We start from the raw sequence: 22272 nt of genomic DNA, 5'->3' as shown, positions 1-22272 counted from the left end.
CTACTCACACAGTGGGGGCAGCTCCACTTGCCCTCGGGGGCCTTCTCCAGCTCAGGGTCCAGACACACCAGGTGGTAAGCTTTGGGACAGGTGTCACACAGGATGATCTCCCCTCCCTGCTGGCACACCTCACAGTAGTCCTGGTGGTCTGTCTCATAGCCGTCCCCATCCTCTCCTGCACACAAGATAGGAAACTCAGATACAAGTCAATGTAGTCTGTGTGCAGTAACAGTCATTGGGTTATGAGGGTTCTGAAAAGAAGGGAGGATATAAGCTTGTAGAACTGGTTAGTGTAGATAACAGACATAGCATACTTTTCCTTTTTTTCCGACCCTTCCGGGCTTTCTTCTTGGCATTCCCCGAGGTATCAGAGCGCACCGAGGCACTGTGGATGCTGACATCATCAAAGTCCGACTCCTCCAGCCCAAAGTCCTCCTCACTCTGCCAACAGACACGGAGTCATTCACAACCTCACAGTCAATCAGCAACTTCATAACTAACACAATAAGCACATACCTCATCCATACTGGAGTTTGGGAACAACAACCTACTGTATCTATTCAAGTCATAGTAATGTGACTGAAGGTAAGAAAGGAGACGTGTGCCGCTCCAAACCTTACCGAGGATGCTTTCTTCTTTGATTTGGTCTTCTTCCCTTTACTTTTCTTCTTTACCTCCTTTACAGTCTTTGTTTTCCGTCTTACCCCAGGCCCTATAGGACAACAAGATCAGGCACAGACCAGAGCGGTATAGAGGGTACTTCATTACTATATCTCTATACATTCTGATATACCGCATGCTTGACTGACAGCCCTTACCCTTCCCATCTTTGGTTTTGGCTTTTCTGATTGGCCCAGGCTGAGAGCTTGGTAGGGTAGTGACCTCTTTAACAGAGATGGGCGAGGCCACAGTGACCATTTCCACAGCAGCAGCCACCGCTGCAGCCACAGCGGTTGCGGAGGTGCCTTTGAAGGGGTTGTTAGCGCTGAACTCGCGCCACTTGGACCCTAACACTGTCATCATCTTTGACATGGGGATCTTAGGGTTCTTCTTGGCAATAAGTGGCCTGAGAAAAGTCAGGGAAAGAACACTGTTGTCTTACCTTGTTATTTTCTCAGTTAATTATATAACAACCTGCACTAGAGTGACCTGTATCTTTATTCCCCAGAACTAGTGGTGACCCATCTGTGTGACGTCGCCTCTGTGTTGTGTGCGTGGTATGCTTGTGATTTGTCAGCCAATGTCTTGTGGTTTGGCACAGTGGCCTCTCTAAGATATTGGGTCAATACATTCAGTCTCTGAACCTCCATGCTGTTATACACAGCCCCCACCCCCCAACACACTGCTCCAATTTCTCTGTGCAGTTTTAATTAGGATAACTTCAAGCAACAACTAACAACACAGACATGACAGCCATCCATGACAAGACAAGCAATAAATGATGACCCTACATGTTGAGTACCTGAGGAACTGGCTGAAAGCCTTGTAGTTGGTGAGGGTTGTATAGTCCTCCTCTGTGAAGCCATACTGCACATCTTCCAGACCCCACTCCTGCATCAGCTGGCTGGATGACTTGGGCTCCTGGGCAGCACAACACAAGTACGAGTCCAGTCTATGACAACAACAAATACAGGTCAAACTAGACAGATGGTTTAACAGAGACACCCTTAATGTACCTTATTATTTTCATCATCATCATCATCATCATCGTCGTCGCCATCATCATCGTCATCATCCTCCTCCTCCTCTTCTCTCTTCTTCCGTTTGGGTTTCTTCTCTTTCTTCTCCTTGGGTTTCTTCTTCTTCTTCTTTGTGGTGGGGGCGGGGGCGTAGGTACTGCTCTCGCTCTCTGAGCCAATCTCTGGACGTCGCAGTGGATGGTCATCCTCCCGCTCTGAGACCTGCTCCTCCGGGTCATTGCCACCAACTCCTATTCCGCCACCTCCTCCTCCCTGACACACACATACACATTGTTTACAGTATACAATCCCACCCCCTCTGTCTGTCAATCAATCAGGAGACATTTTATACACAGACAATGAGTCAGCAAATATCACAAACATACACAGTCTTCGTATTTGAAGAGGAAAGACGGAGAAAGAGCATACATCCAAAAAACATGAATAATTTCTTGACTTGACCTCCTACTCCTCCACCCCCATACCATCTGGATAACGATTAACATTTAATCAACTGAGTTAATATCTAGCTCCCAGCTTGTTGAGAGCTCCATAGATGGCATGATCAGAGGCACATTCACCTCTAAACCTTCTGCTTACATAGAGAACAGCGACAACAAAGCAACATACACCTTCAGAAGCCCAGCCAATCACATCTCCCCCTCCTAGCCAGTCAATAAGACTAAGACATATATTGTCTCTATGTATTGTCTCCATGGCCTTGCTATGGCAACATCTGTAAGGCTACGCAGTTGAACGTTTATAGATGGAGTGTATGAGTGAGCATTGGCATTGAGTTGTATGCGTGGGTGCATGCGCGCTCGTGCGTGTGTTTGTGTGTGCGTGCATGAACGTTGCACAGTAGGCCTGTGTGGATCCATGGAGAGACTCGCAGGCGTCTTGCTCTGCAGCGCAGAGGAAAGGATCATGTTGCCGCAGCGCCTGCCAACCCCACCGCCAGTCCGTCTGTGTTGCTATGGCGACCAAACCGTGCAGTCTGGATCTCTCTCTCTCTCCCCCCCTCCCCCTCACTCTATAGCAGCAGCAGCCAATGGAAAAGCGCCATCCAATCAGACACGTTTGCATAACGAGCTTGTTATGCAGAGGCCTGTGGTTGCAGAGCCTGTGTTCCAGCGCCCGTCTAGACAAATCTCATTTATGCATACGGAGAAGGGGAGAGAATGAGTGTGGAGGGGGGGTCCAAATGAAAAAGGAGTGGAGGGTGATGGAGGCAGGGAAGCAGAACCACTGTTAATCCAGAGAGAGTAACTACAGAGAAGAGTCTTAACCCAACCCCTGACTGCACAATGCAGAGGGTTGAATGTTACACAAATACATCACAGGGCACAAGATCAGGGTGGAAACAAAGAGGAGGTCTCTGCTGGGAGATCAGGAAAAATAAAGAAAGTCTTAAAGAAAATTCCAATTGTTTATTTCTTTATATAATGTATTCCCTTTGTATCAACTTCCTTTCAGATTAATTAAGGACTTTCAGAACTAAATTAAATTAGTACATAGCTAGCCATTATGTCAGAAATAAATGTCAGGTTGAATATACAAACGTCATATCCTCGCGATACCTTAAACACCCCAAGCCTTACAACTGTACAGTGTTAAAAAAACACTGCTTACTATCAACACGCACAGTCCCCTAAAGGGATTTTTCTCCTTAAAAACAGATCTAGCCAGTCATCAGTACTAACAGCTCTCCTGTGGCGTGCTCGGGCCCTGCTGGAGGGAGACTGAGCAGAGCTGGTTCCTTCCTTCAGCTCTGAGACAACCTGGAGGGAGAGAGACCCACTGGTGGAGCTGTGACCTCCATTGATCCGTGGCCCATTACTGACACTAGACTTCGGGGAGAGATTGTAAGTGAATAACAGCTAGAGTGCTGCCCGATGAACACATACATACAGTGTACTGTCGAGCAGAGCTTGTGAACTGAGCATGGTAAGAGAGAGGGATGGAAAGAAAGAGAGAGTGTGACAGAGGGGAAAGAGATGGGGCGACCCCTCATTAGCATGACAGGGTCCAAGCTCCTTCTAGTACCGCAGCCGTAGAAAGGGACATCCCTGTTCTGTCACCACCACTATTCAGAACACTGGTCAATCCCAAACCCAGGTAGAGGACACACAGATGATAAACAGGCAACACAAAGCCAACACAAACTGTATAACGGGCAAGGCCCTCAAATGGCAGACGGATAACCACATGAAAAAATACCATAGTATACTATGGTATAAATACTATAGTAGTCACGGTAGTGTTTTTGCTGACTTTACTGCAGTATTCACTCTAGAGTTTTTGCGGACTTAAGTCACAGAGTGAATACTGTAGTATTTATATATACTATAGTAATTACTGTAGTGTTTTTGCGGACTGTAGTATACTGTAGGATTTACTGTAGTGTTTTTGCGGACTGTTGTATTTTTTTATTTATTTTATTTTATTTAACCTTTATTTAACTAGGCAAGTCAGTTCACTTTTTAGTGACAGGGGGCAGTATTCGGAAATTCGGATGAATGACGTGCCCAAATTAAACTGCCTACTACTCGGGCTCAGAACGTAGGATATGCATATTATTAGTAGATTTGGATAGAAAACACTCTGACGTTTCTAAAACTGTTTGAGTGATGTCTGAGTATAACAGAACTCATATGGCAGGCAAAAACCTGAGAAAAAATCCAACCAGGAAGTGAGTTGTAGTTCTTCTATCTAATCTCTATTCAAACTATAGTGTCTGTGGGGTCATTTTGCACTTCCTAAGGCTTCCATTGGCTGTCAACAGAATTTAGAAACTTGTTTCATCCGTCTACTGTTACTGGGCAGAGAATAGGAGCTCAGTCTATCAGTGGACTGCCTGGGACCAGTGAGTTGTATACTGCGCAGGTACGTTGGTGCACCTCTCCGTCTTTTTCCTCTGTAATGAATACGCTATTGTCCGGTTGGAATATTATCGACGTTTAATGTTAAAAAGACCCTAAGGATTGATTGTAAACATCGTTTGACATGTTGCTATGAACGGTAATGGAACTATTTGACTTTCTGTCTCTGGTTCTGCGCTCTCGCGTTATGCCTTTGGATTAGTGACCTGAACACGCGAACAAAACTGAGGTATTTGGACATAAATATGGAGTATTTCGAACAAAAAGAACATTTCTTGTGGAAGTGGGAGTCCTGGGAGTGCATTCCGACGAAGATCAGCAAAAGTAAGATTTATAATACTAATTCTGAGTTTAGTTGACTCCAGAACTTGGCGGGTAACTGAGTGTCATCTGATGAAGATCATCAAAGGTTAGTGATTCATTTTAGCTGTATTTCTGTTTTTTGTGACGCCTCTCCTTGCTTGGAAAATGGCTGTGTGGTTTTTCTTGTCAAGGTGATGTCCTAACATAATCTAATGTTTGCTTTCGCCGTAAAGCCTTTTTGAAATCGGACACTGTGGTTAGATTAAGGAGAATCTTATCTTTAAAATGGTATATAATACTTGTATGTTTGAGAAATTTGAATTATGAGATTTTTGTTGTTTTGAATTTGCCGCCCTGCTATTTCACTGGTTGTACCGCGGGTGGGACGCTAGCATCCCACATAGCCCATACTAGTTAAGAACAAATTCTTATTTACAATGATGGTCTAGGAACAGTGGGTTAACTGCCTTGTTCAGGGGCAGAACGACAGATTTTTACCTTGTTAGCTCAGGGATTCGATCTAGCAACCTTTCGGTTACAGGCCCAACGTACTAACCACTAGGCTACCTGCCATGTTTTTGCAGACATTACTGCAGTGTTTTGGGGGGATAATACTATACTATAGTAAATACTATTCTACAGTATACTACATGCTTGAGGGATACTACAGTGTGTAGTATAGTATTCTACAGTATACTCCATATTTCTATAGTAAGTACAGTAGTATTCTATATGTAAACTGTAGTATTTTTTCATGTGGGTGTGTTACCCCAAACACTTTCTCCTGGCTCACTGTCACTGTGTTTTCCCAAACACTTTCTCCTGGCTCACTGTGTTACACCGAACACCTTCCCCTGACTCCTCTATGATCTCTTTCAAGGCACACAGTGGTTAACCTCAATTAGCCAATAATCTAAAGAGCAGCCATGGAAACGAATAAAGTTCAGGAGTTGCTTGATGTCTGTTTTGATATAATGGTTGTGGTGTAGTCTATGGAGAGTCCCAGCTCAGTGCTGCTGTTCAAAGCCTGTTTCCTGAATGTCAGGAACTAATGCCTGGGAGAGTTCAGCTGTCAGAACAGCTCTGTTACAACGCTGTTACTGGCACCCACTAGTACACACTCTAGCACTCCTAACCTACCATCCATGTTGTCAACCACAGGAACTCCTGATCCACAGTCTAGATGGCACAAAGCCCACAGCTTACACTGGCACTCATGCTGGCACTTGTGCCAAGAGCCCCTAAACCATCGACTACTGTTTAAAGGAAGAGATTCGAAGATAGTCCAAAAAAACAAAGACTATTGAATTGCAGTTCAATCCTAGGCAATATGAATGGCTGCTCAAGAGACTACTACAGTTTATTGCACAACATCTACAGTGAGGGAAAAAAGTATTTGATCCCCTGCTGATTTTGTACATTTGCCCACTGACAAAGAAATGATCAGTCTATAATTTTAATGGTAGGTTTATTTGAACAATGAGAGACAGAATAACAACAAAAATATCCTGAAAAACGCATGTCAAAAATGTTATAAATTGATTTGCATTTTAATGAGGGAAATAAGTATTTGACCCCTCTGCAAAACATGACTTAGTACTTGGTGGCAAAACCCTTGTTGGCAATCACAGAGGTCAGACGTTTCTTGTAGTTGGCCACCAGGTTTGCACACATCTCAGGAGGGATTTTGTCCCACTCCTCTTTGCAGATCTTCTCCAACTCATTAAGGTTTCAAGGCTGACGTTTGGCAACTCGAACCTTCAGCTCCCTTCACAGATTTTCTATGGGATTAAGGTCTGGAGACTGGCTAGGCCACTCCAGGACCTTAATGTGCTTCTTCTTGAGCCACTCCTTTGTTGCCTTGGCCGTGTGTTTTGGGTCATTGTCATGCTGGAATACCCATCCACGACTCATTTTCAATGCCCTGGCTGAGGGAAGGAGGTTCTCACCCAAGATTTGACGGTACATGGCCCCGTCCATCGTCCCTTTGATGCGGTGAAGTTGTCCTGTCCCCTTAGCAGAAAAACACCCCCAAAGCATAACGTTTCCACCTCCGTGTTTGACGGTGGGGATGGTGTTCTTAGGGTCATAGGCAGCATTCCTCCTCCTCCAAACACGGCGAGTTGAGTTGATGTCAAAGAGCTCCATTTTGGTCTCATCTGACCACAACACTTTCACCCAGTTGTCCTCTGAATCATTCAAATGTTCATTGGCAAACTTCAGACGGGCATGTATATGTGCTTTCTTGAGCAGGGGGACCTTGCGGGCGCTGCAGGATTTCAGTCCTTCACGGCGTAGTGTGTTACCAATTGTTTTCTTGGTGACTATGGTCCCAGCTGCCTTGAGATCATTGACAAGATCCTCCCGTGTAGTTCTGGGCTGATTCCTCACCGTTCTCATGATCATTGCAACTCCACGAGGTGAGATCTTGCATGGAGCCCCAGGCCAAGGGAGATTGACAGTTCTTTTGTGTTTCTTCCATTTGCGAATAATCACACCAACTGTTGTCACCTTCTCACCAAGCTGCTTGGCGATGGTCTTGTAGCCCATTCCAGCCTTGTGTAGGTCTACAATCTTGTCCATGACATCCTTGGAGAGCTCTTTGGTCTTGGCCATGGTGGAGAGTTTGGAATCTGACTGATTGATTGCTTCTGTGGACAGGTGTCTTTTTACAGGTAACAAACTGAGATTAGGAGCACTCCCTTTAAGAGTGTGCTCCTAATCTCAGCTCTTTACCTGTATAAAATACACCTGGGAGCCAGAAATCTTTCTGATTGAGAGGGGGTCAAATATTTATTTCCCTCATTAAAATGCAAATCAATTTATAACATTTTTGACATGCGTTTTTCTGGATTTTTTTGTTGTTATTCTGTCTCTCACTGTTCAAATAAACCTACCATTAAAATTATAGACTGATCATTTCTTTGTCAGTGGGCAAACATACAAAATCAGCAGGGGATCAAATACTTTTTTCCCTCACTGTACTGTAGCTTCTTACAGGTTGTGTGTTATTGTGCACAAACATTTTTGCAGTCTGATAGAGCTTACCTCCTTTTTCCTCTTCTTGACTTTGGGCATCTTGCCCTCCTTCATCTTTTTAGGTTTCTTCTTCTTCAGTTGTTTAAGGGAGTCATCGTCAGAGAAGAAGCTGTCCAGAGGTGTGAGCGGGACAGTGTTGTGTTCACCCTCCTCATCCTCATCTTGACACACAAACACAAACATGGCATTCAGAACCACATGATACATGTACAGTACCAGTCAAAAGTTTGGACACACCTACTCATTCAAGGGTTTCTCTTTATTTTTACTATTTTCTACATTGCAGAATAATAGTGAAGACATCAAAACTATGAAATAACACATACCGAATCATGCAGTAACCAAAAAAAGTGTTAAACAAATCAAAATATATTTTCTATTTTAGATTCTTCAAAGTAGCCACCCTTTGCCTTGATGACAGCTTTGCACACTCTTGGCATTCTCTCAACCATCTTCACCTGTAATGATTTTTCCAACAGTCTTGAAGGAGTTCCTACATATGCTGAGCACTTGTTGGCTGCTTTTCCTTCACTCTGCAGTCCAACTCATCCCAAACCATCTCAATTGGGTGGAGGTTGGGTGATTGTGGAGGCCAGGTCATCTGATGCAGCACTCCATCACTGTCCTTCTTGGTCAAATAGCCCTTACAAGTCCTGGAGGTGTGTTGGGTCATTGTCCTGTTGAAAAACAAATGATAGTCCCACTAAGCGCAAACCAGATAGGGATGGCGTAGCGCTGCAGAATGCTGTGGTAACAATGCTGGTTAAGTGTGCCTTGAATTGAAAATAAAATCAGTGTCACCAGCAAAGCACCCCCACACCTCCTCCATGCTTCACGGTGGGAACCACACATGCAGAGATCATCCGTTCACCTACTCTGTGTCTCACAAAGGCGGTTTAAACCAAAAATCTCATATTTGGACTCCAGACCACAAGACAGATTTCCACCGGTCTAATGTCCATTGCTCGTGTTTCTTGGCCCAAGCAAGTCTCTTCTTATTATTAGTGTCCTCTAGTAGTGGTTTCTTTGCAGCAATTTGACCATGAAGGCCTGATTCACGCAGTCTCCTCTGAACAGTTGATGTTGAGATGTGTCTGTTACTTGAACTCTGTGAAGCATTTATTTGGGCTGCAATTTCTGAGGCTGGTAACTTCTGTATACCCCCATACCTTGTCACAACACAACTGATTGGCTCAAACGCATTAAGAAGGAAAGAAATTCCACAAATTAACAAGGCACACCTGTTCATTGAAATGCATTCCAGTACCTCATGAAGCTGGTTTGAGAGAATGCCAAGAGTGTGCAAAGTTGTCATCAAGGCAAAGGGTGGCTACTTTAAAGAATCTCAAGTATAAAATTGATTTTGATTGGTTTAACACTTTTTTGGTTACTACATGATTCCATACGTGTTATTTCATAGTTTTGATGTCTTCACTATTATTCTACAATGTAGAAAATAGTAAAAATAAAGAGAAACCGTGGAATGAGTAGCTGTGTCCAAACTTTTGACTGGTACTGTATACAACCTTTACTCTTACCGTAATACTCGTACAAATTTCATAGGGGTTCTGGTAGTCATCATCACCTATCCATCCTCCCCTTTTACCTTATATCCTGTCAGCCAGGTAAAACTCCTAGTGGGGTGCTAGTCATCCGTCAACTGTATTGCCTCAATGTTGTTGTATACATAGAAGCATGCTGACTAGGGTGTACTACGGCGCTCCAGACTTCAGTGCGGCCACAGTGGGTCACAGAGGAATAAGAGACAGTAGACAGTACATCACTATAAAGAGACACACTCCTCATTCACAAACACACAGACTGGAGGGCATGAAATATGCAGCACGTGTATCAGAGTCATTCAGCCAGCCAACACTAGACTGCCTTGCAGCCTACCACTCCCAGAGGAACACTGAGTAGGGAGGAGGGGTTCCCTGTCTCCTAAGCACAAACCTTGGCTTGCAATGTACTTATCCTCCATTTAGCCAGGCTAGTCAGGAGGGGCCACACAGACACTAGGGGCTTCCAAGGTTCATTATCAATGAGAGAATTGTTTATTTATACATTCCCATTCACCACTGGCTAAACGGGATGCATCATCCCACTTGTGTAGATTGAGGCTCTCTCATAAACATGCATAATGGCAGCTAGAGCCTCAAGCTCTATAGTTAATAAGCCAACATGTCTGCAGTGTCTCATGGGAGCTCTTTCATGTCTGAGCTACTGTCCATGTTTGCTGCCTGCCAGGCATGACATCATCACAACAAAACAGCTAATGTTACAATTTATTCAAATGCACTGATGATGCAATTGACTGAGATGAGGAGAAATGCAGTTGAAATACATGCAGGTTGAGAAAGAAAAAATGGTCTGTTTCCGGCTCAAGAAAACTCCTCCTTGCTGATATGTGACACCCCCCATTATCTACCACCAAGATGACCACAAATGGCCAATTGTATAAATGTAATTGAGATAAACACATGTAGTAATGTATGTAAGGCACCACATCTAAATGTACTCACCTGGCAGAATCCTTTTTTTCCTTTAACGAGTCTGACGAGCCTGACACGAATGATATACTGCTGTCTCGAGAACAGGCCCTGATCCCCGTGATTTGCGTGAAGAGGCGGAGAAAAAGGGGCCAGAGGGCGGGATGCTTTCTGAGAATTAGTAGGCGATCGAATAAACCCCCACTTCCTTCCATTCTGCTAGCAAACGTGCAATCTTTGAAGAATAAAATCGATGACCTATGCGGAAGATTAAAATTAAACTACTAACGGGACATTCAAAACTGTAATATTTTATGCTTCACGGAGTCGTGGCTGAATGACAACACTATCAACATACAACTGGCTGGTTATACGCTGTACCGGCAGGATAGAACCGCAGAGTCTGGTAAAACAAGGGGCGGCGGACTATGTATTTTTGAAAATAACAGCTGGTGCACGATATCTAAGCCTCGAGCTATTGCTCGCCTGAGGTAGAGTATCTCACGATAAGCTGTAGACCACACTATCTACCTAGAGAGTTTTCATCTGTATTTTTCGTAGCTGTTTACATACCACCACAGACTGAGGCTGGCACTAAGACAGCATTGAATGAATTGTGTTCCGCCATAAGCAAACAAGAAAATGCTCACCCAGAAGTGGCGCTCCTAGTAGCCAGGAACTTTAATGCAGGGAAACTTAAATCCGTTTTACCAAATTTCTATCAGCATGTTAAATGTGCAACCAGAGTGACCAGCTTTACGCCACACACAGAGTCGCATACGAAGCTCTCCCTCGCCCTCCATTTGGAAAATCTGAACATAATTCTATCCTCCTGATTCCTGCTTACATGCAAAAATTAAAGCAGGAAGCACCAGTGACTAGATCAATAAAAAAGTGGTCAAATGAAGCAGATGCTAAGCTACAGGACTGTTTTGCTAGCACAGACTGGAATATGTTCTGGAATTCCTCCCGATGGCATTGAGGAGTACACAACATCAGTCATTGGCTTCATCAATAAGTGCATCGATGACAACGTCCCAACAGTGACCATACGTACATACTAGAGGTCGACCGATTAGGGCCGAATTCAAGTTTTCATAACAATCGGTAATCGGCATTTTTGGACGCCGATTATGGCCGATTGCATTGCAATCCACGAGGAAACTGCGTGGCAGGCTGACCACCTGTTACGCGAGCGCAGCAAGGAGCCAAAGTAAGTTCCTAGCCAGCGTTAAACTTATCTAATAAAAAACAATCAATCTTCGCATAATCACTAGTTAACTACACATGGTTGATGATATTACTAGGTTAACCTGCTTGTCCTGCGTTGCATATAATCAATGCGGTGCCTGTTAATTTATCATCGAATCCCAGCCTACTCCTACTTCAACTTCACCAAACGGGTGATGATTTAACAAGGGCATTTGCGGACAAAAAGAACAATCGTTGCACCAATGTACCTAACCATAAACACCAATGCCTTTCTTAAAATTAATACACAAGTATATTTTTTAAAACCTGCTTATTTAGTTAAAAGAAATTCATGTTAGCAGGCAATATTAACTATGGAAATTGTGTCACTTCTCTTGCGTTCTGTGCAAGCAGAGTCAGGGTATATGCAGCAGTTTGGGCCGCCTGGCTCGTTGCGAACTGTGTGAAGACCATTTCTTCCTAACAAAGACCGTAATTCATTTTCTAGAATTTTACATAATTATGGCATAACATTGAAGGTTGTGCAATGTAACATCAATATTTAGACTTAGGGGTTGCCACCCGTTCCATAAAATACGGAACGGTTCCATATTTCACTGAAAGAATAAACGTTTTGTTTTTGAAATTATAGTTTCCGGATTTGACCATATTAATGACCTAAGGCTCGTATTTTTGTGTGTTTATTATATTATAATTAAGTCTATGATTTAATATTTTATAGAGCAGTCTGACTGAGCGGTGGTATGCAGCAGCAGGCTCATAAGCATTAATTCAAACAGCACTTTCCTGCGTTTGCAGCAGCTCTTCGCAATGCTTGAAGCACAGCATTGTTTATGACTTCAAGCCTATCAACTCCCGAGATTAGGCTGGCAATACTATAGAGCCTATAAGAACATCCAATAGTCAAAGGTATATGAAATACAAATGGTATAGAGAGAAATAGTCCTGTAATAACTACAACCTAAAACTTCTTACCTGGGAATATTGAAGATTAGTGTTAAAAGGAATCACCAGCTTTCATATGTTCTCATGTTCTGAGCAAGGAACATAAACGTCATCTATGCATAGTCACTTTAATAACTCTACCTACATGTACATATTACCTCAACTAACCGGTGCCCCCTCACATTGACTCTGTAACGGTACCCCCCTGTATATAGTCTCGCTATTGTTATTTTACTGCTGCTCTTTATTTACTTGTTACTTTATTTCTAATCCAGATTTTTTTAACTGCATTGTTAGTTAGTAGCTCGTAAGTAAGCATTTCACTGTAAGGTCTACACCTGTTGTATTCGGCGCATGTGACTAATACAATTTGATTCGGTGCATATTGACTAATACAATAGCTGGCAGCTATTATTCTAAATGCTCTGTGACGTCTTCCAGAGGTGGCAGCCTAGTAACCAGCCAGGTGCCTGGCTGTGCGTATCTGACAGTGCCAGGTGTTGAGGGGGATCACTGTGGCACGTGTCACAGGGCAGCTGGCACAAGGCCCTGTTTGAACCACAAACTTCTTGTTTGAACCAGGCTGCAGCCCCACTTCGCACACTGTGCCCACTTTAAAGCGCGGACGGTGGGCAGGCAGCACCGCTCTGAACTTCCTGCAAGGGCTTGGCCACTGGACCGCTCCATTAGAGGGGAGATTCATGACCTTCTCCCTTGTGGAAAGTTCAGCATTTACAGAAAACGCATTGGGCCTCTCTCTTTGAAAGGCTCCTTATAGAAATACCCAGTTAGTGGTGACCTGTGGAGAGAGTGACTTCAGGGTTCTCCCCTCATTGAGAAGGTGTTTCTAGCCCACTCTAGTAATATCTTGGGAAACACAAAAGCGAACTCACACACATTTACTCCAAAGTTCGGTCAATCTAGCAGCGGATATGCCGTCATAGCGTAGCATTCTGAATTGCAGACTGTATGACTTCATGATACTCAGTAAGCCATCATCTTGCAAATCTGTGCAAGAAAATCTGTCATGAGCAGTAGTCATTGACTGTGAGCTCACTTTCCTGCTCCTGGGTCTTGGAAGTGATAATAAATGGTGGCAGGGCAGTATATATCTAAGGGTACAGAGTGATGGTGTGTGAGTGAGCTAGTTGTGTACTGTGGGTCAATTCAGGGCAGCAGGAGCCTGGTGGTGGCAGATGTAACAGAGCATTACAGCTCCTTATATAGTTTGCTATTCTTGCTCACCCATTCATAAATATTATATGGTAGTAGTATATTATGACAGTGTAATTAGAACATATATGTGCAGTTGAACACAAATGTAGTGGTAACTAGTGTAAAAGGTGATGCTTGCCCAAGTATAATACACATTTACTCGGGCAAGCATCACACACACACACACACACACACACACACACACACACACACACACACACACACACACACACACACACACACACACACACACACAAAAAACGGTGTCAGCTTTCACAGTGGAGCCTCCAAAAATAGCCCCACCAATCAGGGATGACTTTAGTAGGCACACAAAAGCCCATGATAATCTTTACATTTCAGAGAAGGACGAAACCATGAAAAAGAGATGCAGTAGCAACATGTAAAACTGAGACAAAGGGACAGTGCTAGCGACATGACAAACAATGTGACAATGGGAAGGACAACTGAATGATTTGACAGTGAGTGGTGATTGTATGGCTGTGACAGCTAACAGTGGAAGCTACTGTACTGTGGGTCCTCGGCTCTCCCTCCATGGCTTGTGGAGGGCCCCTGCCAATCCTGAAATTCCTTAAGACTGCTGTCAAGCCTGGCTGGGTCTATATGAAAAACACTCACATCAAAGCATCATGGACGGTTAACATGCTGCATGCACAATTATACACCTGCTCTTTCCATGACATAGACTGACCAGGTGAAATCTATGATCCCTTATTGACGTCACTTATTGATCCACTTCAATCAGTGTAGATGAAGGGGAGGAGACAGGTTAAATAAGGATTTTCAATCCTTGAGACATGGATTGTGTGTGTGTGCATTCAGAGGGTGAATTGGCAAGACAAAAGATTTAAGTGCCTTTGAACGGGGTATGGTAGTAGGTGCCAGGTGCACTGGTTTCAGTGTCAAAAACTGGAACGCTGCTGGGTTTTTCACACTCAACAGTTTCCTGTGTGTATCAAGAATGGTCCAACACCCAAAGGACATCCAGCCAACTTGAAACAACTGTGAAAAGCATTGGATTCAACATGGGCCAGCATCCCTGTGAAACGCTTTCGACACCTTGTAGAGTCCATGCCCGACGAATTGAGGCTGTTCTGATGGCAAAAGGGGGTGCAAGTCAATATTAGAACGGTGTTCCTAATGTTTTTTTCACTCAGTGTAGAACACACTGGGAGAAAATATATAAAACGTATAAAGAATCAACTTAAACATAACAAGAAGGATTTATTTAAATCACACATTTTCATAGCTATTTGCATGCATTTACACTTCGTTTTTAACCACAAGTCTTTGGTTATTGGGGTCGTGCATCAGTGATTGCATTATCCCTCGGGATGTGGCTGGCAGACTGTGTGCTGAAATTGCAAAGAACTCTCCTCTTTCTAAAGCTAAGCTGTTCTTAATTAAATTGTACCAATACAAATCATTTTAAGGTACAGTATTTTGTGAGTCGGTTTGCTCCATAACACCCATGACTACAGTGCATTCGGAGAGTACTCAGACCCCTTGACTTTTTCCACATTTTGTTACTTTACAGCCTTATTCTAAAATGTATTAAATTGTTTTTTTTTTGTGATGCATTAGAATGATGGAGGCCACTGTGTTCTTGGGGACCTTCAATGCTGAAATGTTTTGGTACCCTTCCCCAGATCTGCGCCTTCCTTTGACCTCATGCCTTGGTTTTTGCTCAGACCTGCACTGTCAACTGTGGGACAGGTGTATGTCTAATCAATTGAATTTACCACAGGTGGACCTCAATCAAGTTGTAGAAACATCTCAAGGATGATCAATGGAAACAGGATGTACCTGAGCTCAATATCGAGTCTCATAGCAAAGGGTCTGAATACTTATGTAAATAAAGTTTTTATTTTAATTTTTTTATAAATTACCACAAATTTCTAAAAACCTGTTTTCGCTTTGTCATTATGGGGTATTGTGTGTAGAATGATGAAGATTTATTTTTATTTAATACATTTAAAAATAAGGTTGTAAAGTACAAAATATGGAAAAAGTCAAAGGGTCTGAATACTTTCCGAATGCACTACACATAAAATAACCTTTTATGTATGCTCCAATGTCAAATGTTGTTGTAAATGATAATAACGTACATGTTTTTATTTAACAGGCTAAGGCTAATATCAGACAGGAGCTCAGACATTGGCATTCTGGTATTTACGCTAATAGGCTGACCACACCGCTCGTGTTGCGTGTGCGAGCGTTGCAAAATAAATTTTGAAATCTTATTTAATTATTGCACCCACACTGCTCGCGAGCGTCGCCAAGGGCTAAAATAGAACTCCTTTCTATTTCTGACGCAGATCGTGCTGCAAGTCCTGCCTAAACCTCATTGGTTTATAGAAGCAGGTACCCACGTGCCATCTCCTCATTGGTTATACCCACGTGGGTGATTGAAAGACGAACTGTGTTGCCGGTCGGTGTAGTAATAATATGAAAGTTTAGATGCCAATCACCATATAAGTTCAAAGATGAAAAAGCCTGGAAGGAGGAGAGATGACTAGAAATGATTCGGTTGCCCGTTTTATGTGTGGATTAATTGTCGGAGTAGAGGACCTTGTGCATTTCAGGTAAAATAACAACCTAATGTTTATATCCCAGGACAATTAACTAGCAACAGCAAGCTAGCTAAATAGGACAAATTAGCTAGCAAGTGCAAGCTAACTTGCTAAATTGCCATAAATGTTTAATGCTTTTTGACCTGTCCCCAAATTAATATAATTGGTTCAGAGTTTGTTTTGATATTTTAACCTGCGTGCCGTGATCGCGTTTAGTATAGGGGGACAAAATACATTTATGCACGATGGCGCACGCGCGCAGCCGGTTTGGGTTCCGTGAAAGACTAGTGCAAACCCCCAACTATCCACAGAGCATAAACAAAGAAATATTTTTTTTTTACAAAAAACCACAACATACAAAACCATACATTGCACAGCTAGGCCTAATGCGAGGTTATTCTTTATTGCACCATGACAAACTGGTGCCATAACCAGCCAACCATTTCACACTGATAGGCTAATGCAAATGGTATGAGGGCAGGAGGGCATTTTAGTCTACCCTGGCTAAGGTTGCAAAGGGTCGGTAAACTTTACCAAGGAAGTTAAGCACGGGAATTTTGTGTATTTTGCTTAAATTCATCAAAAAGGTTAGCTTATAAAAGTGAACCTTTTTTTGTGGGATACAAATAAGACAATTCTCGGACTTGTGGCATATTTTGGTTAAACTATCATTCAATGGAATTGCAACCCTCTGCATTCACAGTGCAGTCTTCCATCACATGTGCAGTGCACTCTTCCATCACATGTACAGCTGATTCTCAAGATATTGCACACTAATGAGATGCTATTGAGCCCACACTACTACACTGACTGAGCCAAGGACTACATGCTTTTTTAGTAAAGTTTGATTACAATACTGGGTGGGGTGAATATATTTTATATGACATACATGATTTTTTGTTAACTTGTTATGGATAGGGGGCAGTATTTTCACGGCCGGATAAAAAACGTACCCGATTTAATCTGATTATTACTCCTGCCCAGAAACTAGAATATGCATATAATTATTAGCTTTGGATAGAAAACACTCCAAAGTTTCTAAAACTGTTTTAATGGTGTCTGTGAGTATAACAGAACTCATTTGGCAGGCCAAAACCTGAGAAGATTCCAAACAGGAAGCGCCCTCTCTGACTATTTCTTGGCCTTCTTGATCATCTCTATCCAAAACAGGGGATCTCTGCTGTAACGTGACCTTTTCTAACGCTCCCATAGGCTCTCAGAAGGCGCCAGAACATTGAATGATGACTTTGCAGGCCATGGCTGGAAAATAGTAGCGCATTTGGATAGTGGTCGATCTGAGAACAATGAGACTGGGGGCGCGTGCACGAGAAGACTCCATGTTTTTAGTTTTTCGTCTTTGAACGAAAACAGGGTTTCCCGGTCGGAATATTATCGCTTTTTTACGAGAAAAATTGCATAAAATTGATTTTAAACAGCGTTTGACATGCTTCGAAGTACGGTAATGGAATATTTTGAATTCTTTTTTCACGAAACGCGCCGGGCGTGTCACCCTTCGGATAGTGTCTTGAACGCACGAACAAAACGCCGCTATTTGGATATAACTATGGATTATTTGGAACCAAACCAACATTTGTTATTGAAGTAGAAGTCCTGGGAGTGCATTCTGACGAAGAACAGCAAAGGTAATCCAATTTTTCTTATAGTAAATCTGAGTTTGGTGAGGGCCAAACTTGGTGGGTGTCAAAATAGCTAGCCCGTGATGCCGGGCTATCTACTCAGAATATTGCAAAATGTGCTTTCACCGAAAAGCTATTTTAAAATCGGACACCGCGATTGCATAAAGGAGTTCTGTATCTATAATTCTTAAAATAATTGTTATGTTTTTTGTGAACGTTTATCGTGAGTAATTTAGTAAATTCACCGGAAGTGTTCGGTGGGAATGCTAGTTCTGAACGTCACATGCTAATGTAAAAAGCTGTTTTTTGATATAAATATGAACTTGATTGAACAAAACATGCATGTATTGTATAACATAATGTCCTAGGAGTGTCATCTGATGAAGATCATCAAAGGTTAGTGCTGCATTTAGCTGTGGTTTTGTTTTTTGTGACATTATATGCTAGCTTGAAAAATGGGTGTCTGATTATTTCTGGCTGGGTACTCTGCTGACATAATCTAATGTTTTGCTTTCGCTGTAAAGCCTTTTTGAAATCGGACAGTGTGGTTAGATAAAGGAGAGTCTTGTCTTTAAAATGGTGTAAAATAGTCATATGTTTGAAAAATGGAAGTTTTGGGATTTTCGAGGACTTTGTATTTCGCGCCACGCCCATCATTGGATATTGGAGCAGGTGTTCCGCTAGCGGAACGTCTAGATGTAAGAGGTTAATTAACTAGTAAATAGTAGACTACAGCAAAGTGTGTTTAAATCATTTCTAACTTAACAATTTCTGCTAGTTAGTTTTTGCTACCATGTTGGTTTTAGCTTGCTTGAGCCTGCTAACTGAGGAGTGTTAATTCACCTGTTTCCATACATGTTTCATTTTAAAACATGTATCTTACAAAGGAGTTGTTTAATCTAACTGCTTAACTATTTATCTGTACATGGAATTGTATTTTTGGGTTATTTTACTCATTTCTTTCTAATCTTTACAGGAAAATGCCACGGGCACTATCTGATGTGTGGAGACATTTCACTGCAGCTAATGTAGAAGGAAAAGCTGTGTACATTGGCAAATACTGTGCCAAATCATATATGAAGAATTCAACAAAGATGCAGAATCATCTGGCCAAGTGCATAAAGTTTCCTCAGAGCTCGCAACAAGCAACCTCTGACAAAAGTCCCTCTACTTCTAATCGAGGTGAAAATGATGAATCAGACACCTTATCGATAGCAACAGCTCATGGTCCTCCTGGAATACGTTTTTTTTTTACTCAATGGAGGAACGTAGTCATAGAAATGCTGTTGAATGTCTTGCTCGAGCTGTGTATACAACTGGTTCACCTCCGATGCTCACAGGCAATGTGTATTGGGAGAGATTTCTGAATGTTCTTCGCCCAACATACACCCCTCCAACCAGACATGCTTTTTCTACTCATTAGCTGCTGGATGCAGAGTTCAACAGAGTTCAAGTGAAGGTCAAGCAAATCACAGAGAAAGCAGACTGTATTGCAATCATCTCTGAATGTTCGTGGGCAAGGAATAATTAACTACACCATCTCCAACCTTCAACCAGTATTCTACAAGAGCACAGACACAAGGGACAACAGACACACCGGTCTCTACATTGCAGATGAGCTGAAGGCAGTCATCAATGACCATGGACCACAGAAGGTATTTGCACTGGTGACAGACAATGCTGCGAACATGAAGGCTGCTTGGTCTAAAGTGGAGAAGGCCTACCCTCACATCACACCCATTGGCTGTGCTGCTCATGCATTGAATCTGCTCCTCAAGGACATGGCACTGAAAACAATGGATACACTCTACAAGAGAGCCAAGGAAACGGTTAGGTATGTGAAGGGTCATTAAGTTATAGCAACAATCTACCTCACCAAGCAAAGTGAGAAGAATAAGAGCACCACATTGAAGCTGCCCAGCAACATCCGTTGGGGTAGTGATGTCATCATGTTTGACAGTCTCCTGGAGGAGAAGGAGTCTTTCCAATAAATGGCCATATCACAGTCTGCCGATATGGACAGCCCCAACAAGAGGATCCTCCTGGATGATGTATTGTGGGAGAGAGTGGTAAGCAGCCTGAAACCTATAGCAGTAGCCATTGTACATATTGAGGGAAAGAATGCCATCCTGTCTGATGTTTAGACTCCGCTTGCTGATGTAAGAGAAGAAATCCGTACTACCCTGCCCACTTCACTGTTGCTCCAAGCAATGTTGGACCCCAAGTATGATGGCAAGAGCATCCTGTCTGATGCAGAGATCAACAAGGCCTATGGTGTCATCACTACCGTGTCTCGCCACCTTGGCCTGGATGAGGGAAAGGTTCTTGGCAGTCGGGCAAAGTACACTTCCAAGCAAGGGCTTTGGGATGGAGATGCAATATGGCAGTCGTGCCAACATATCTCATCAGCCACCTGGTGGAAGGGACTTTGTGGATCTGAGGCTCTTTCCCCTGTTGCCTCCATCATCCTCCAAATCCCACCAACATCAGCCACCTCAGAGCACAACTTGTCCTTGTTTGTAAACACACACACCAAAGCACGCAACAGGCTGACCAATACAAGGGTTGGAAAATTGGTGGCCATCCGGACAAATTTGAGGCTTTTTGAGCCTGACAACGAGCCATCCTCAACAAGGTTGGAAAGTGACAGTGAAGATGAGGCCTCAGAGTCTGATGTTCAAGAGGTGGACATTGAGGTCCAGGGAGAAGACATGGAAGCCTGAGAGGAAGACAACCAAAGCTTTAGTTTCTGGACTATCATTTTACAGATGTATGTTGAAAAGATGATGGATGCGATGGATCATTGGGGATCATTCCCTTTCTTTTGTTGTTCAGTGAAGTCATCCCATGTGAAGAGTCAACTCATTTAATTAAAGTTCAGTTCATAACTAAAATAGTTTTTTTTATTTCTATTGGAAGGATTTCATAATTTTCAATTATGTCTACTTATGATAAGCTTATGATAAGGTTTATGTTTCTGTCTCCATATGATATGGTAAATATATCCAATGTAGAAAAAAACATCTACATTTAAATTGTATTAATTTGCATATATTTCCATTAATTCCCATATATTCCCGTTAATTCCAATATATTCCCTTAATTCCCACAGAGAGTTCCACCTGTGAATATTCCCCAAAATGTGCAACCTTAGCCCTAGCTGCTAATGCAGTAGTAAATCATCTGGGGCCTGGAGCTAGCTGGAGGAGAAAAACTATGAATGTAATGATTGTATTGAGTGAACTGACATGGTGGTATAAAAAGGCAGGTTCCTGGCCTGGGCCCTTTCTGTAGGGTACTTCATCACATCACCCCTGGCCTGACACTGGCTCCCCAGATATTTAGGACCTGGTTGACTGCCATGGATGGAGAGAGAGATTGATAAACCAGGCTCAGGGGGAAGCCTATTTAACTAGCAGTGTAAATAAGAGGTGTCCTGTTGCAGATTACCACATGAGTTGATGGGTTTAAAGATGTAATCTACCATGCTCTCACCATTTTAAGGTTTGGAGGGTTCACATGGGGCACGTTCAGCAGGACGCAACGTTTTTGAACGTTCAAATAGAAATTGGCTATGTAGAACAAGCATGCCTCTCTTACATGAAGAATAAGGAATCACATCGGCTTTATTCATGGCATTTCTATCTGCAACATTCTAAAACATTTGGCAACTGAACATGGCCATGGTCTTGAGTGCATTCAAAAGTGTAGTTTTACAGACCATCCAACCTGACAGAGCTTGAGAGGATCTGCAGAGAAGAATGGGAGAAACTACCCAAATACAGGTGTGCCAAGCTTGTAGCGTCATACCCAAGAAGACTTGAGGCTGTAATCACTGCCAAAGGTGCTTAAACAATGTTCTAAGTAAATGGTGTGAATACTTAAGTAAATGTGATAATTCAGCTTTTTATTTTGAATAACTTTGCAAAATTGTCATTATGGGGTATTGTGTGAAGATCGATGAGAATAAAACATTTTTTAATCCATTTTAGAATAAGGCTGTAACATAACAAAATGTGGAAAAAGTCAAGGGGTCTGAATACTTTACAAATGCACTACATATTTATTATTTTAAAATCATTTTCATTCTTGGACATAAGACTATAAAATCACCAGGAAATTAGCTCAGTGATTTTAATTTAGGAAATTTGTTCAAGTATTCCTACACATTAATAGAGAAGCATCCCAATGTAATCAAGTTTTGAAATGATTGTTTTTTTCAAATACTACAGTGCCTTCAAAAAGTATTCCCACCCCTTGACTTTTTCCCACATTTTTGT

At 42.5% G+C, this 22272-nt stretch overlaps 1 protein-coding gene across 9 annotated transcripts in view; it reads right to left on the bottom strand.

Annotated features, from left to right (window-relative positions):
* LOC106565902 (chromodomain-helicase-DNA-binding protein 5) overlaps window positions 1-22272 on the bottom strand; it is a 48678-nt gene that overhangs the window by 22861 nt on the left and 3545 nt on the right. For 6 of the 9 annotated variants that reach the window (XM_014133573.2, XM_014133571.2, XM_014133574.2 and 3 more), the window contains exons 2-8: window positions 7913-8064; window positions 1677-1952; window positions 1463-1581; window positions 819-1066; window positions 621-712; window positions 315-441; window positions 9-175 (exon numbers count right to left, since the gene is read on the bottom strand). In XM_014133573.2, coding sequence (XP_013989048.1) covers window positions 9-175; window positions 315-441; window positions 621-712; window positions 819-1066; window positions 1463-1581; window positions 1677-1952; window positions 7913-8064 — 1181 coding nt within the window. Of the gene's footprint in view, window positions 1-8; window positions 176-314; window positions 442-620; window positions 713-818; window positions 1067-1462; window positions 1582-1676; window positions 1953-6004; window positions 6098-7912; window positions 8065-9509; window positions 10231-10425; window positions 10744-22272 lie in introns of those variants that run through there. The other 3 variants (XM_045691724.1, XM_045691723.1, XM_045691725.1) reach the window with 3 other exon arrangements.

The sequence above is a fragment of the Salmo salar genome, chromosome ssa12 (genome assembly GCF_905237065.1).
Source record: "Salmo salar chromosome ssa12, Ssal_v3.1, whole genome shotgun sequence".
Taxonomy (NCBI): Eukaryota; Metazoa; Chordata; class Actinopteri; order Salmoniformes; family Salmonidae; genus Salmo; species Salmo salar.
This window is presented reverse-complemented; position numbering and strand designations above follow the sequence as displayed.